The sequence below is a fragment of the Monodelphis domestica genome, chromosome 2 (assembly GCF_027887165.1).
Source record: "Monodelphis domestica isolate mMonDom1 chromosome 2, mMonDom1.pri, whole genome shotgun sequence".
Lineage (NCBI taxonomy): Eukaryota > Metazoa > Chordata > Mammalia > Didelphimorphia > Didelphidae > Monodelphis > Monodelphis domestica.
This window is the reverse complement of record NC_077228.1, coordinates 272,317,566-272,333,854: the sequence shown is the minus strand read 5'-3', so window position 1 is coordinate 272,333,854 and position 16,289 is coordinate 272,317,566. Positions and strand designations below refer to the sequence as shown.

Genomic DNA, 16,289 nt, shown 5'->3' with positions numbered 1-16,289 from the left:
CTCACAAAGAAAGGATTCATAAGTGGATTTGAAGCAGGATTAAAAGCCAGCTTTCAGTTCCTCTAAGACAGAAAGACAAACAGACAAATCTGTAGCCAATGCTGTTCAGTAAGTTTAATTTACCATTTTCCAGGTGGTTCACAGAACCAGTACACGCATGGAAATATTAGATATTGCAATATTAAAATTCCTAATACTGACTAGGATTTCTGGTTCAGCAGATACATCCACACTTTTTCCTCGGACAGAGGAGAGTGAAGTGACTTTTTATGGACAGTGATCAGCAATAATAAGGCCAATTCAAAACTTTGAGAATTCCCAGAAGTTGTTTCCTTTCTGTTGTGTATCATTGGGGAAAAGGGAAAGGAAGGCATTGTTTTCATTACAATTCAAGCAGAATGGTTCTTAATTTTTCTTATGAAGGTAGAAGTTCTACCTAGCAAATATGAGGAAAAGGAATTATTAGAAGAGATCTATCTGCTAGCCTGATTTTGAATATCTACTATAAAAACACAGGGTTTTCCAAACCAGAGTTCCTGAATCTACACATAAGATACTTTAGTGGTTTCCACAAGGAAAAGACACAAGACTCCATTTGTCTTGATCAAAGTTCAATAAATTAAACCAAATAAACTTTTACTATGAATATATCAGCAGGAACCTCTGTTCTAGTTATACTTTTGAGCATTTCACAGGGCTGAAGGGTCACAATTGACCACTGATGTCAGTGGTGCCTGGTAAGGCTCCCAGTTAGGGCTGCAGTGACTTCTAAGTAATTTGGAAAGAACACATTTATATATCTGCCACTTGGCAAAAAAAGTGTCACAGTGAAGAAATTTATGGAAGAGTTTGGCTCCTGAGCTTCCAAAACCAAAGGACTTATCCTATGCCTTTTCAAAATCTAAGGTCTTACCAGAGCTTTAACTAATGCTGGCCTGTTAGCTGCTTCCCAATATCCACATAGTGGAATATGGGAAAATTATTCAGTAAATGACAGTGGCTACCACCCAAACCTGATTAATGAGATCAGTCCTAGAAGACTAAATAAGAGTGCAAAAGAGGAAACTAGATGTCATGTTTAAGTTTCCTGAAAGTATGGTGTGAATACCCAGGCAAGATCTCTAATATCCGGGCAGGCCTCTCAGCAAACAGCGACAAGTAACTGAAAAGTGACCAAGGCTTCTGTCTTCAAGGCTGTGGCAACTGTGGGTAGCATGGCACAGCTTTTACATTTCTTTATAAATGAAATGAATGTCAGCATCATTTATTTTAAGTTGCTTTCTTTCCACTTCACAACATACTCAGCCCTAGTTTTATCCAGTTAAATAGATTACCTGGAAGCACCTATAGGAGTGTCTAGCACCTGCATTCAAATTCCATATGTAAGGACCCCCCAACAGAGCTATGAAAAAGCAAGGCATATAGTGAGATCCATGACCTGCGAATCCAGGAAAAGTTGCTCATATCATGCAAAGGATATACTCCTCCATTTGCCATAGATCAGAATAACAACCCCAGCAAAGGGGTGTTACATAAGTATTCTGGTGTCCAAGAAAGAACAGTAACTATAGCATTTACACAGTGTCTCACTGGCTCTGGAAAGGATCCCACCTATTATTCTCTATGTACTAGGGTATGTCGCATGTGCAGCAATGTAAACAAGAAGTCTGCATGACAAATTCAGATGATCAACTTTTAAGTACTTCATATTCAAAATATTCATGAGTATAGAGTGTCAAGACATGTCGAAGGACAGCAGAGCTGCAGTTTGGACAAAGAGCTGCTGAGGATTGTCTGCATTTGTCTTGTTCACAGCTTCTTCACCATTTCATGTATAAGATGTCATGATGTCAAGTTGCTCAAAGGCAGAGCCCCTCCATGCCCAAGGAACCAGAGAAGAAGTGGGCAGAGAGACATTGCAACTCTCCCCATCACTTTCAGCAGCACACCCAGCAGGAGACTACTAATTTTTTCACATTTTCTTCATTAAGAAAAAAAATCTTTTCCTCCTTTAATACAGGGCAGTAGAGAAGCCATGGAAGACAGTGATTATTAGATAGAGTATCATCCTAGTAAAGCTAGGGGGAGATGACCTGTAATACCTTCCACAAGGGAAAGTTTCAAGACACAATGGCAGAAGCTATCTGGTAGAGAAAAGCCAAAAAGCTCAAGGTCTTTGCCACACTGCCTAGTCATTTACAATTGTTTACAAGATTTCAACAAACCCTGGGAGTTGGCAGGAAAGTTATTAAGGTGATAGACTTAATCATGGTTTGGCACTTTTATTTCCAATTGTGGCCCACTATATACCAGCTAAATTTTGCCAGATGACATGTATTATAGACTTTTTCCTATGTGGGGAAGGAAGAAAAACAATTAGCTATGAGATATGTAATCCATCTGATTAATTGAGCATGAGGCTTAACAACCTCATTTCCATGTTTGTGGTCCTTTTTTTCAATCTCCTTAAAAACAGAATAAATGCTCACTTGGTCAGACCATTCCACTTGGGTTATTTCAAAATGCTTCCAAAAGATAATTTGGGGGAAGAACATGGTTGCCCCATTGTCATGTGTATCCCCAAAGCTCTAACTTCCCCATATAACTGATTATGAAGCTATCCTACTTGAATTTATCTTAAGACTTCTCTTAACCAACATATTTGTAATCTCTTCCTATACCAGGCAAGACATACCAAATTCCATGGTAATTCTAGAAAAATTTGTTTGTGAAACCTTGCCAGATTTTTGAAAGGTCTATTTTAGCTACTCAAAGAACAAATCATGCAGTTTCCTATTTAAAGAAAAGACGGTTAACCTTACCCCAATGAGTTATGGATATACAACTGTTAAATTATTCTGTCTAATACATCAGCTTTCACCAGCTTGACAGATTAGGGTTAACAAATTGATGCACTTCCTGTGTCGGCACATCATGGAGGCTGCCTGCTTAGAAGAAAGACTAGTTCTTCTGTGGAAGAAGAGCAAATACATGGGCAAAAGGGTTCTTTTCCCTCAGGAAAAAAGCCACTATTACAAAGGAAGCAAGGTTTACCCATGTTGGCTATTCATACTGAAGATAAAAAAATACTATTAGCTTCCACCTTAAGTACTAAGAGAACAGTTGCTGAGTCATTGTCTCATCTACAGGGAGAGTCAATAAGAAGAGTGTGAGAAGGGAAGAACAATTGAGGGCTGGGGCTGGAATTGTAAAGAAGATCTAGGATCCTCAGAAAATCAAGAATGCCATTTATCTGGATCCCATCTCTAACAACCCCATCTCACACCTCCAACCCAACTCTGGGCTTAACCATTTTTGTGTACTGCTCTAGAAGGAATAGACAAGCCACCCTTGTTCACTACTACTACTATTACACTAACACAAGGATATGAGTTTGGTTCCTTCTTATATCTAACAAGCCTTCCTGAAAAATCTGATGACAGTATATGCAAAAATGAATTATGCTCAGATCCTTTTCCAAGAATGGTGGGGTGTGATCTCCTTCTCCCACCATGCTTAAAGTGTTACATCATGACCATCCATCCATCTGCACCATCCATCTCCTCTGCATCAATTACCATGCTATCATACTTCCTGCAGAGCTGCAATCTCCTCAGCTAGGGCTCAAGGCCAGGTTGGTTCCGTTTTGTTACAGGAAGCTCTGAGACATGTAATCTTTGGTGGTTCTTTCTGAGGATACTGGAATGGACAAGGACTTCTCCCTTACATTAAGTCATGCGGAGGAAGCAAGTATTTTTGCAGACACCAGAAGGTGAAATGGCCCTACACATCAAGAGACTCCGGCCCACTGGGCAAGTGGAGTTTTAGACAGGTTGTGAATGGCACTTGAACAGTGAGAACCACACACAAAGCTTCCCACACCCCTGGTCCTAGGTATAGCTGCCCTGTCTTTAGCTAGAACAGCTGGCAGGAAAGAAGAATGCCCCAAAGGGGCAGATTCAAGAATTCCTGCTCTCCTTCCAGGGTATTCAAACAAACATATTCAACATCAGATGGAGCTTTCTTCCCTCTGTGATGTGGCTGCTGGTGTTCTCTCCCCTGGGCAGAGGCAGCTGGTGTTACTGCTGTCAGAGCTGGAATAGAGGATTGTACTTATGGATTTCTTGTAAAAGCATCTCTTTGTCTTTGTTGGCACAGGCTAATGCTTGCTTCATGGCTAAAAGTTCCTTCTGTAGGATGGGCAGCTCCTTCACCTGAGTAACAACAAATCAAAGTTTGTGGTATAATAGAAAGAAGTTTGGCTTTGTAGTTGTTGGGTTCGGGTTTGAATCTAACTCTTCTATTTACAATGGCCAAGTCATTTAACCTCTTTGGGCCTGTTTCCTTATTAGTAAAAGAAGGATATGGAGTAGATACTCCTGAAGCCTTTTACAAATTTAAATCTATCAATCTATCAATCTATCAATCTATCTATCTATCTATCTATCTATCTATCTATCTATCTATCTATCTATCTATCTATCTACATATATGTGTATGTATTTTACCCTTACTTTCTGTCCTAGTAACAACTCAAAGACAGAAGGGCAAGGGCTAGGCAAACAGGTTTAAGTGACTTGACCAAGGTCACACAGCTAGGAAGTGTCTGAGGCTACATTTGAATGCAAGCACTCTATCCACTGTACCACCAAGCAGCTCCAAATCTTTGACCTTATAAAAATGGTACTACTATCCTGATCCTCTTCAAGGCCATGCAACATTACCATACTGCATCCCAGGGAAATAAGAGAGACCAGAAATATTTCATTAGGATTTATATACTGAGACCTAAACTCCTCTAAAGAGTTTATATCAGCCACTCTGGGACAAACATAATATGTGTTCAGCAACCATTGCTTTGACTGAATGTGACTGTGTGTTACATAACCCTATTTGGAGCTGCTGCTCCCAGGTGAGAGGAACCCAGACCATCCAGGTATTACAAAGCAACACTTCCAGGCTGCAGTGGGCTTCAGTGCCTAGACTGGATGGGTTTGTGAGGGGCACATCCTGCTCAACTAGGTCTTTACCTGCTGTCCAAAGAGCATTCCTGCAGGCAACACAGCCACCTGTTCCTCTAACTGTTGTTTTTTCTCATGCTGAGCTCCTTCTGATGATGGCTTATCCTTGGCAGCAGCTGGATAAAAAAGCAATGGCACAGCATCAAGCTTGAGGAATTCTTACAAGGAAAAAAGAGGAAGAAGTGCTCAGGACGGAAGCAGGATCTACCTACCTACTATGTGGAAGACACCATCATCATCTCGCTTCACTACAATATGCTCCAAGGCCAGAGAGACAGGAATAGGTCCTGGGGATGTAGGGTAGACTGGGGGGCTATCATCCTATAGAAGAGGAGAAACAGATTTCTGATGCTCCCGGCCAGGTCCTAGGAGGCTAGATAATACCATTCTGATCTCCTAGAGCAATGATGGCAAACCTATGTCATGGGTGCCAAAGATGGTACGCAGAGCACTCTTTTCGGGCACACGACTGCCACCCTTCACTACTCCCCCCAGTTTGTTACTAGAAGGGAAGAGGGACTCAGGCAGAACTGCACCCCTGCCCCTCTCCACTCTGCCTTATCCTCCACACCTCTGCCCAGCAGCCAATGGGAGCACACAGGGGGTAAGATGGGTGGTTCACAGGTGGCAGAGCTGGAGGGGAACAGAGCATTCAGACCACTGCCCTTCCTGTTTCTTAACCCGCTGAGGACATTCCTCACTTCACTCACCCCTCTGCCTAGCAGCCTAATGGGAGTGCTTTCTCTCACCCAACCCCTCCATGTAGGGTAAAGGGTGGGGCAGGATGCACTCCGCACTCAGTGGGGAGGAAGGGCATGGCACAAGGCCTCTGGGGTGGGGAATAGAGCACTTGGCTGGGGGGTGCGGGTGGGACCAGGCACTTTGTCCCTAAAAGGTTCACCATCATTGCTTTAGAGCATCTTCCTAATTAATATTGAGGGGTTTTCATATCTAATTCTCATATGCTCTCACAACATTCTTATCATGTACCAGGGGAAGGAATGATTCTAAAGTCACACAATAAATCAGTAACACTTTAGAATGAGAAACAGTCTCTTAATTCTGAGACCCAGGGTGCTTTGCCAAGAGATAGAATTGGTGAATGAGCCTTAATTTCCACTGCCAGACAGAATTCCCCCACATTAACCACTTTCTCTGCAAACCACAGTAACAATGGGGAAAACAGAAAGTTTAAATAAGTCATGGTCCCTACCCTCATGAAACTTATAGTCTAACAGGGATATAAGATACTAATAGGAATTGTCACATATATAATATTACAGGGCATGTACTTACTAGTCACTACAATGCCTGACTAAGGATCTCTAGTTGAGTTATCTAGGCACACTATCAACAGAAGTCAAACCATAAGAAAAGGGAAAGTCTTTCCTCACCTTCAAGGTTATGCTCACATTCAACAGTTCAATCTGCATAGGGATAATCACAGGCATCACCTCATCCTCCAAGAATGGCCCCAGGCCAGTGAGCACTGAAGTCAGCAATTCAAGGTTGCCACCATGGAGTGAGAGGTGAAGAAAGCCATTCTTTGAAGCGAGGGGGGAGTGGACAGCAGCATGAGGTCCCACCTCAAATCGAAGGGCTACTGCTGGCTTGGAGTTATCAGTCTTCAGAGCTGGGGACTCTAGCAGGAAATGAAGAAGGCAAATCACTGATGACCCTGAGCAATGCTTAAGACCCAGAAGCTTTTGCTCAATGAGATCTCTTTCTTTCTTAGAACTTTGGTTTCCCATAAGTATAAACATATTCCAGAGAGAAATCAACATATCTTTATTTTTCCTTTTATTTTTTTAAATGTAAATGTTATTTAGGGATGAATACTACATGTTGATAAAAGCTGGGAGGTCAGATACAGATGTCAACAGAAATGCAGGCTAAGCAAGTTAACACCTGGTGTGTGTCCTAATCTTCAAGGTGAATGAAAGGCATGGGTAAAAGATGAAATGGGAAGTCCATTAAAAGTTCACATCTGCTTCTGCCACAGAAAGGTACCATCATTTTCCAGCTAAAAAAGGACTTTTGTGTGAGCCTTCGTTCCCCTGGTGGCTCCTAGAGAAGATGAGAAGACTCAGCACTAATAGGATGTCATGAGAACACACTACCCATCAGGAGAGATAATGTCACTGTGTACACATTGTGTAAATACCCCAAAAGGCAGCCAGAGTAGGTACTATTATTCCACTTTTGCAGGTAAGGAACATGAAGATGGAAGAATTGAACCAACCCTAGAATTAGAACCTGTTTAAATGTCCTTTGTATTAACCCATATCAGAGGAAAACTGAGCCAATGTCCCCTCCAGACAAATTCTACAAGCTTCTTAGAGCAGGAGTCACCCTTACCTGGGCACTGATCATGCAGGAACTGCCAAAGCCTCACAATGCCTGGCTGCTGGAGGGTTAGTTCCTCGGACTGCAGGGCCACAGCCAGGTCTTGATCTTGTGCTTCAATACCAAGAGCCACCTGGCTTACCCTTAAGACCAGAACCAAAACCTGTGAAGAGAAAATCATCAAAACTTGAGGCTTATAGCAACCAATGCTGTGGCCTATTCCCTATCCCTGAAGAAGATATGAAGGACAACTAACCGGCTGAAGAATAGAGTCTCTCTTGCTGGGTGAAACTGAACTATTCACTTCTGGAGATATTATGCCATCAGCATTTACTCTGGGGCTTTCTTGATCACCAGTATCATCCAGTGCTGGTGTGAGTTGTTCTGGGGGTATTAATTCCAATCCAGACTCTGTAAGGAAATGTAAGTATATGAGATGTTGCTTTGGGGCCAGAGGTCAAAGGACACAATTCAAATTCTACTTGAATTGCCAAAAAACTACCAGTGCCCTCTCCCCCTTTAGTCTCAGTTTTCACCTTAATAACAAGAACAAAATACTAATCAATCATAGCTATAATGGTGTGAAGATAGTATTATAGTGTTGCCTTTTCTAATTTGTACTACTAATTTCACTAATAGTAGTCTAATTAGTAGTCTACTACTAAGTGAAAATTTTACCATTTTCTTTTAAGTTAAGAACATTTAGAAATTTTAATAAGTTTTAACTCTTGAATCCTGCCATCTTGAATTCAAAGGATGATCTTCCAGAGATGAATATAGGCACTGATAAGGATACAATCATGAAGGTTCCCCTAAACTCTGCTTTTCCTTACCAGATTCCAAAAGCATTACAAAACTATCACTTCCATCGCTATCCACTGAAAGCCTATCTTCAGGGCCACCACCATCCTGGGAGACACCATCAAGTGACTGCTGGGACACTGTCCTCTTTATTGAGAAATATCGAAGCTTGGCAGTTCCTCCACTTGCTGAGATTCCTCCCTCTTCCACCTTGGCCATGGGCTCCCTGCTTTTCAAAAATAATATACACAGTTATTACATAAGAAATTATATTTACTTCTTCCTCCCAAAGCCATCTACACTGACATAGAATAGGATTTCATATATCCCTTGATACACAATTCAGTAGTTGCCAACCTAAACTCACTGACTATAGCCCAGAATCTATGCATTTTTCTTGTCCTACTCCTAACACCACCTCTATCATCTCTCATACTAACCTCTTTAGCTACCCTCAGCCCATTAGAAGAAATTTAAAAATAGCTCCCTCTCCTTTCATTAGAGGAATAGTAGGGGACTCTTGGCTTATTAGTGCATAAGTTGCCAGCTATTTTGGGTCAGTCAGTTTTACTTAACTTTTTTTTTTGTTGTTGTTACAGAGACTTATCAGATGGGGGGGAGTTGAAGAATGGGAAACATCCATAAATGACTTTGATACTTTAAAAAATATATTACTAATACACTGTCGGTGAAATAGTGAGTTACTCCAACTATTTTGGAGAGTAATTTGGAATTATGCCCAAAGAGTTATAAAATCTACCTTTTAACCCAGCAATACCACTAATAGGTCTGTTCCCTAAGGTGATCAGGGAAAAAGGAAAAGAACCTCCATATTCTAAAATATTTATAGCAGCTCTCCTTGTGGTGGCAAAGAACTGGAAAGTTCTTTGGGGATGCCTGTCAATTGAAGAATAGCTGAATAAGTTATGGTATATGATTATGATGGAATACAACTGTGCTGTAAGAAGTGATGAGTAGATTGGTTTTAGAAAATATAAAGATGTGCATGAAATAGTGCAGAGTGAAATGAGCAGAAGCAGGATAATGTTCTATGCAGTAATGGCAATATTGATCTAAGAGTAACTGTGAATGACTAAACTATTCTTTTTTTTTTTTTAAACCCTTACCTTCTGTCTTAGAATTAATATCATGTATTGGCTCCAAGGCCGAAGAGTGGTAAGGGCCAGGCAATGGGGGTCAAGTGACTTGCCCAGGGTCACACAGCTAGGAAGTGTCTGAGGTCAGATTTGAACCTAGGACCTCCTGCCTCTAGGCCTGGCTCTCAATCCACTGAGCTACCCAGCTGTCCCCGACTAAACTATTCTGAATATGATCATTCAAAGCAAACTTTGAAGGGTTTTTGAAAGAAAATGCTGTCTATGTGCTGAATGGTTCCACAAATATCTATCAAATGTTGACCTTCTCTAATGCAGGTTTGGGAAAGAGGAAGGAAGACAACCTGAAACTCAAAATATAACAAAAATAAAATAAATGTAATTGGAAAAAAAATTTTAAATATCAATAAAACTTAAAAGAAACTCACTTTTGGTACTGTACTCTTAAAAATTAATCTGAAAGGCTTACAGAAGTTATCTTATTGAGAATATTTATAGAAAAATTAGCAAATTATGACCTTTGAGCCACTAAGAAGCACCAAGGCAATGATCATTGATTTAGCATGTATTTACTGAGTGAAATTTATAATATATGAATAAGCTTAAGAGGTTCAGTTCAACAAACAGTTCCTGAAGAATTAAAGATCATATGTGATATACAATTGTCTCTCACTATATCACAGTTCACTTATCACTGCTTTACTGTATTATGGGTTTAAAAAAAATCTAATTCTGTATCGTGGAATTTTCGCTATATCTCAGGATTTTGCAGATGAATACTGTACCATACACAATGGAAATGCAGTACTTCCTAGCTGTGTGACTGTGGGAAAGTTATGTAAATCCCATTGCCTAGCCCTTACTACTCTTCTTCCTCTGAACCAATACAGAGTACTGATTCTAAGATGGTAGATAAGGATTTTAAAAAATAAAATAAAATAAAAAGTAGGCAGCAAGGTGGCTCCGTGGATTGAGAGCCAGGCCTAGAGATGGGAGGTCCTGGGTTCAAAACTGGCCTCAGACACTTCCCAGCTGTGTGACCCTGGGAAAGTCACTTAACCCCCACTGCCCAGCCCATACCACTCTTCTGCCTTAGAACCAGTACAAAGTATTGATTCTAAGATGGAAGGCAAGGGTTTAAAAATAAAATAAAATAAAATAAAATAAAATAAAAATAAGAGAGTTACAAAGTGCTGTCAGGTTGCAAAGAAGGGAGAGATCACTTCTGTCCCAAAGGTGGCTTCTGAACTGGTTGTGAAGGTTACACAGGATTTAAACAAGTGAAGTTGAGAGGAAATCAGTGTCTTAGAAAGAAGAAATGCTTAAAGCAAAGGCAAGAAAGCAGAAAAATGATGGCTATGTTTAAAGACTGGGGACTATTCTGGTTCACTTAATGCATGTAGGAAAGTGGGAGAAGAGGCTGGAAGGATACAAAAGAATTCATAATTTTCCTTTTAGAGGTGGAATCAACTTCAGAGATTATTTACTCTGGCTCCTTTATTTGATCAATGAAGAATCTGTTCAGGAATGGTAAGCATTTACCTGGGCAGGCACAATTGAGTTACGTTAAGTTAACTCTTCTTAGTCACTGTGCTACCTTGGTTAGGCCAACCTGAAGAAGATCTGGTGCAAGATAATATAAATGAAAACACTTACTCTTACTACAATATGTAAGATATTGGAATGATGCCAGACTAAGGCATCCCTAAGGGCTGGAAAGGAAGGCTCAAAGGGAGGGACAGACAACAAGTTAGCTTTGGAAATAACCTGCTGAATTATCATATACTTTAAAAATCTGTACAGGATTGATATAGATGATGGAAACTCATGGTTTCATGTACATTGTTTTTTCTATTCTTTGTAAATGAAATTGCTCCTATTTTTTAAAATTCAAAATAACAAAAAATAAATTATTTTAAAAAGAACTGTAATCTATGAAATGACCTAAAGCACAGACAACCTTTGTGCTACTTTGTATGCAGAAAATACTTGTGCTCCTCCTGCTTCACAGAATTAAATGTGGCCCTGATGATAAATTCTTCAGTTAGCATACACATTTTGCTGTCTGCCCATTACGACTGGTAAATTACATAAGTAACCTAAAAATTAATCCCTAATTCTCTACTGCTATGCAACTTTCTGTATGATATATTTATTGCTTCACATTTTAAAGATGCACAGATGGGTAGATCTGGATCGAAATATTTAGAGGAAAGGGATGAGACCTGTGAATTCATTTAGAAAGCAAGCAAAGATACTCACTTGGCTGGAGGATGGAATAACATTTTGTGCATTGTAGAGGTCATCCGATCTCTGCCTAGGCTAAAGGCATCTTTGGTCAATGACATGGCTTCCTTGGTGAGGTCCATAGTGGCATGAAGGGCCTCCTTTGTTGCATCCTTAGTCAAATGGATAGCACTGGTCAACTCTTCTTCAATGTTCTTCACAGGGTTCGCCTCACCTTGATCATTCAGAACTGTGTCACTATTTACTATATGATTCAATGTGCCAGATGGATTAAATTCCTGGGCTTTGCTCAGTTTTTTAGACTGTGAGGATTCCATAAATTTAGGGGTCTCTTCTTCATGGGCCTTGTCTCCTAGCTGTGTAGAGGGGTCCTGGTCCTGCAGTACTCCATTACTATTAGAGACAACTGTTCTGTCCTGTAAAGTGCCCAAATTGTCAATACTACTGTATTCTGGGACCTTTGTTGGGCTTAATGGACCCCTATCTGAGGAAGCATCAGATTTTAGTTCCCTGTCCTCTGAAGGAGAGAGCTCTGAGTCTATGAGGCTAGTGGTCTCTGAGCCTGCAGAGCCAGTGTCTCCAGAAGGAGAGCCTGGGTGCATGAGTAAGGCTATTTCACTGCTAGGGAACAGGACCCCTACACAAACTGTCTGATGTTGCAAGGGAGATCCAGTCATAGCCTGGGTGTCCTGAGCCAATTGATCTTGAAAACTCTGAATTACCTCCTGTAGTCGGAGCAGAGCCAAGTACTGGTAGTGATTGAGCCTCACTTGAACATGGGAAGAGGAGTGTATTAACACATGGATATCTGCTGTAGCCTCCATTTCCATTGTGGACCCTTTGCTGTCCATTCCTCGATTCCCTTCTCTCAAAGCATTAATGACTTCAGGAAGTCCAGAAAGACTCTTTAGATCATATTCTGTCTTTGATCTCTGATGAGATCCAGTCTCTGGGGCAAGAAACATGGGCTGGACAGGACTGCCAAAACTGGCTGATGGCTTCATCTTCCCTTCCCTGACCAATAGCAGTTTCTGTGCCTGAGCTTGCTGCCAGCAGAGAGGCAAACAAATCCATATGGATAAGGGGAAAGGAGCCACAAAGTTCAATGTATGCCCTTTAAAATTCTCTGTCCCTTCAAAGTCCAAGGATATCTGGGTAAAGTAGATTGACCAGAGGTCTTGGGAAGCTAGATCCCTCTGAGGAAGGAGAGTACTGAATTGAGGGACACGGGAATCCATTTGGAAGGCATGATGCAGGAAAAGCATGTGGAGGAGGCTGAATCCACCTGGGGCTTTGGGAAAACGAGAATAATTGGAATGAAAGAACTCAGTAGCAGCAAAACTACGAAAGATGTTCTGGAGGTCTGTACAACTACAATGCAGGGCATGGCGGGTATTAGTGGCAGTCATGGTGGTCGTGGAGATGACAAGGGCCTGGGGACGATGCAATGAAGCCAAATCTTTTTTCTCCAGAGGGAGGTTCAACTGCAGGAAGAGAGTGAGATGTATTTCACAATAGTGATCCAGGTACCTTGGCAGCCCCCAGAAAAGACTAAAATATAAAGAGACCATCCATGCTATCAGTTTGTTTACCTGCTTCGCAAGATCATAAATACACAATGGAATGGACCTTAAAGATCATCCCTGTCACTTGACAAATGAAGAAACTTGGCCCAGAAGGGTATATTTTGCCCAAGTAATAAGTAGCAGAGTCTAGATTAGAACTCAAATACTCTTTTCCAGGATACTATATTCCCTCTTTCATTAGGCAAGCTGGTCAGAATGAATCCAGAATTTGTCAAGGCCAATGGGGACAAAAGTTGAGAATAAGGGACTAAAAGTTTTCATTTCTTTCTACCTTCAACTGGAAGGTGTCCACCAGGACATCTAGATGTTCATCCTGCCGGCTTGAATCCTCAAGTTTGTAGATGGCCTTGAACTGTTCCAGGCTGCGATATAAATCCAGTAAAAAGAGGTTCCCCCAGAGCAAACTGATGGGATCTAGAGTGAAGGTTAGGCCATTCAGCTGCATGTAGAGATTAGGACAGGGAACTGAAAAGTAGTGAAGAAATAGCTTTCAATAGCACAGATGGGTCAGATATGGTTCATTAAAGACAATATCCAATTTGCAATTATGAAAGAGAGGCTACCCAGATCAAGGTTATCAAATCTGAAGCCCAAGGTACAAAAATCAACCTAACTTATGCAACTATTTGTATCCAGAAAACAAAATAATGTGTACAATGGATCTATCTCTAATAAATGTGAAGACATTGATAGGGCTGGGGCACAACACAAAGAAATAAAAGGAGACAGGGACTAAGTCTAGTCTTAGATGACTCCTCATCTCCAGGTTGAACTGCTTACCTGGGAGTTCCTGATTATCGGGGAAGTAATACTCTGTAAATTCAATATGAATGGCAGAGACCTGAGTGGGAAGATTGCAGAGCTGTCGGTTGCATGAAATAAGTGTGGATGGCTTTTTTCTTGGCTGCCCAGCTGTAGAAACCTAAGCCACAGAAGCTAATATTAGTATTAATGGTGAAATTCAAAACAGAACTTAGCTTGGTTTGGGAAACAAATATATATATATTTATTCCACACTTGTCTGTGAAAAATAAGAGTCTGCCACAGGGAACAACATTTTAGATATGTGTTCATAGGAATGACAGGTAAATTAATTTTCACTATTTCAATTCAATCAAATCCAATATAAGTGTTGAGTGTTGACTAATAATAGCTTAATCAATTCTTTGTCTCAGTAAATGGATATCAGCAAGGTACATAGAAAAATCTATCAACACCCCCCCCGAATAAATTCCTAAAACTGGACAAGCTTAAACAATGAGATTCATAAAGGTGTACTCTACTCCCCAAAGGTTAGGCAAAGCATTAAATTCCAAAGCCTCCTTCTCACTACCCTTTTCCAGGACCTTCCCCTGTACCCATGTGTAAATACATGGCTAGCAGCCACACCATGCACTCTTTGACTCCTTACCTGGTGGATATCCAGGTCATCTACACGTACCACCAAACAACTAGAGCGCAATCGGTCCCAAGCTGGGGGCCAAAATGGAGTGGGGACAGCCTTATAGCTGTGTAATGAGCTCTTCTCTAGGGGAGTCTTATGGGGACTGGAGGAAGATTCTAAAAAATAGCAAAAGAAAGATTGGAGACAGATTGAAGGACAGAAAGTCCTTTAGCCAAAATAATAAATGCCACCAAGAAGTTAAAATCCTGAAGACTTTCATGCTGGGGTGGAAGAGAGAAAACCACAATGTGTCAAAGAACTCAATCCACTGAAGTCTAAGGCAATCAACCTGACAGAAAGAGATGATAATTTTCTTTTTGCTATTACAGGTCCCTCTGAAGAGGAATGAAACTTAGTGATCTCTCTATGAGTATTAAGATGGAGGTAACATTCCAGAAGCACTAGATTGAGTCAAGCAACTTATTTTTTCCATTTCCATGAGCTATAAAAAGGCAAATGAACAATCTAAGGCAATTATCTTCACACTCACCTGACTTCTTCTGGAAAGGTAAATGTGTCCCCAGATGCCAGGAAGATTTCAAATCTGCCTCTTGATTCCGTTTTTCTATCTTGCTTTGAAATTCAGTCACCAGCTTCTGAGCCCACTGGCTTCGGGTCTCCATGGCTTCACAGTGCCTCACCCAGTGCTTGCAGTTCTCTCCTATAAAACAAAAAAACAAGAAGCTTTCAGCACAACATCTAGGCCAATCTTTATTTCCCTTTACTTCTAAGATACTAAGATAAACCCCAAACAAAACTGTTCTCCCATACCTTCACCCCTCTGGAGCAATCAATTAACCAGTAAGTGCTCAAGTTGCATTACAGATGCCATATGTGGTTCTTTGCTGATACTCTACTTCTAAACCAAGGGAGAAAGGTATCACTTCCTTCTATCCCTGCTCCCTCAACCAACTTCACTATTTCAGTCAAAGGCATCAAATAATTTTCTATGCATAAAATCATGATTTATCTTTGACTCTCTTCTCCTTTCTCTTTTATCTCTCATCAGTTTGTCTTTGTTCATTCAATTTTGTAATATCTCTTAAATCTATCTTCTTTCTTCCTATTGCCCCACCCTATTGCAATAGGCTCCTTTTTCATTTCTTCTCATCTGCTCTCTCTCCCCTCATCTTATCTATGCCTTGTGCCATTGTCAGTTAGGTCATGAAAAGATCTAGTCACATAATTCCGCCACACAGAATGTTTCACTGATTTCCTATTGCTTCTCAAATAAAATACATTCCTGTGGCTGGCATTGAGGGCCCTCTTCAATCAGGTAGCAAAACACTTTTCTACCTTTATCTCACACTAATACTTTCGGTAAATTGGCTTTCTTGCTTGTGTGTGTGTGTGTGTGTGTGTGTGTGTGTGTGTGTGTGTGTGTGTGTGTGTGTATGTGTGTGTGCATGCATGTGCACCTGTGTGATGGTCTTTGCCACACCTATAATGCTTCATCTTCCCCTAATCAGCTGAATTCCTACACACTGAAAAATATATTTTATCAATACATTTTTTAACACTATAGGCACTTTTAGATAACTCTTCCCCAAAAAAGAGATTCCTTCCTTATAACAAAGAAAATTAAGGAAATATAACCAAGAAAGTGACTTTATCTAACAACAACAAATCATGGGACATTTCACATCAGTAGTTTATCCCTTTTCCAAGAAGATGACAAGATCAATCAATGATTAAGAAGTAGAAGATCTTTTAATTCAACTACTTCAAC

At 40.6% G+C, this 16,289-nt stretch overlaps 1 protein-coding gene across 3 annotated transcripts in view; it reads right to left on the bottom strand.

The window, feature by feature from the left end:
* Positions 1 to 90: 90 nt before the first annotated feature.
* The window catches only part of BLTP3A (bridge-like lipid transfer protein family member 3A), a 75,542-nt gene continuing 59,343 nt past the window's right edge, over positions 91 to 16,289 (bottom strand). Inside the window, exons 10-21 of one of the 3 annotated variants that reach the window (XM_016430996.2) lie at positions 15,051 to 15,221; positions 14,528 to 14,676; positions 13,897 to 14,038; positions 13,388 to 13,530; positions 11,546 to 13,014; positions 8,201 to 8,397; positions 7,624 to 7,778; positions 7,380 to 7,530; positions 6,416 to 6,663; positions 5,234 to 5,342; positions 5,031 to 5,137; positions 91 to 4,214 (exon numbers count right to left, since the gene is read on the bottom strand). In XM_016430996.2, the coding sequence (XP_016286482.1) occupies positions 4,089 to 4,214; positions 5,031 to 5,137; positions 5,234 to 5,342; positions 6,416 to 6,663; positions 7,380 to 7,530; positions 7,624 to 7,778; positions 8,201 to 8,397; positions 11,546 to 13,014; positions 13,388 to 13,530; positions 13,897 to 14,038; positions 14,528 to 14,676; positions 15,051 to 15,221 (3,167 nt within the window). In that variant the 3' untranslated portion in view covers positions 91 to 4,088. Of the gene's footprint in view, positions 4,215 to 5,030; positions 5,138 to 5,233; positions 5,343 to 6,415; positions 6,664 to 7,379; positions 7,531 to 7,623; positions 7,779 to 8,200; positions 8,398 to 11,545; positions 13,015 to 13,387; positions 13,582 to 13,896; positions 14,039 to 14,527; positions 14,677 to 15,050; positions 15,222 to 16,289 lie in introns of all 3 variants that reach the window. The other 2 variants (XM_007483711.3, XM_007483712.3) reach the window with 2 other exon arrangements.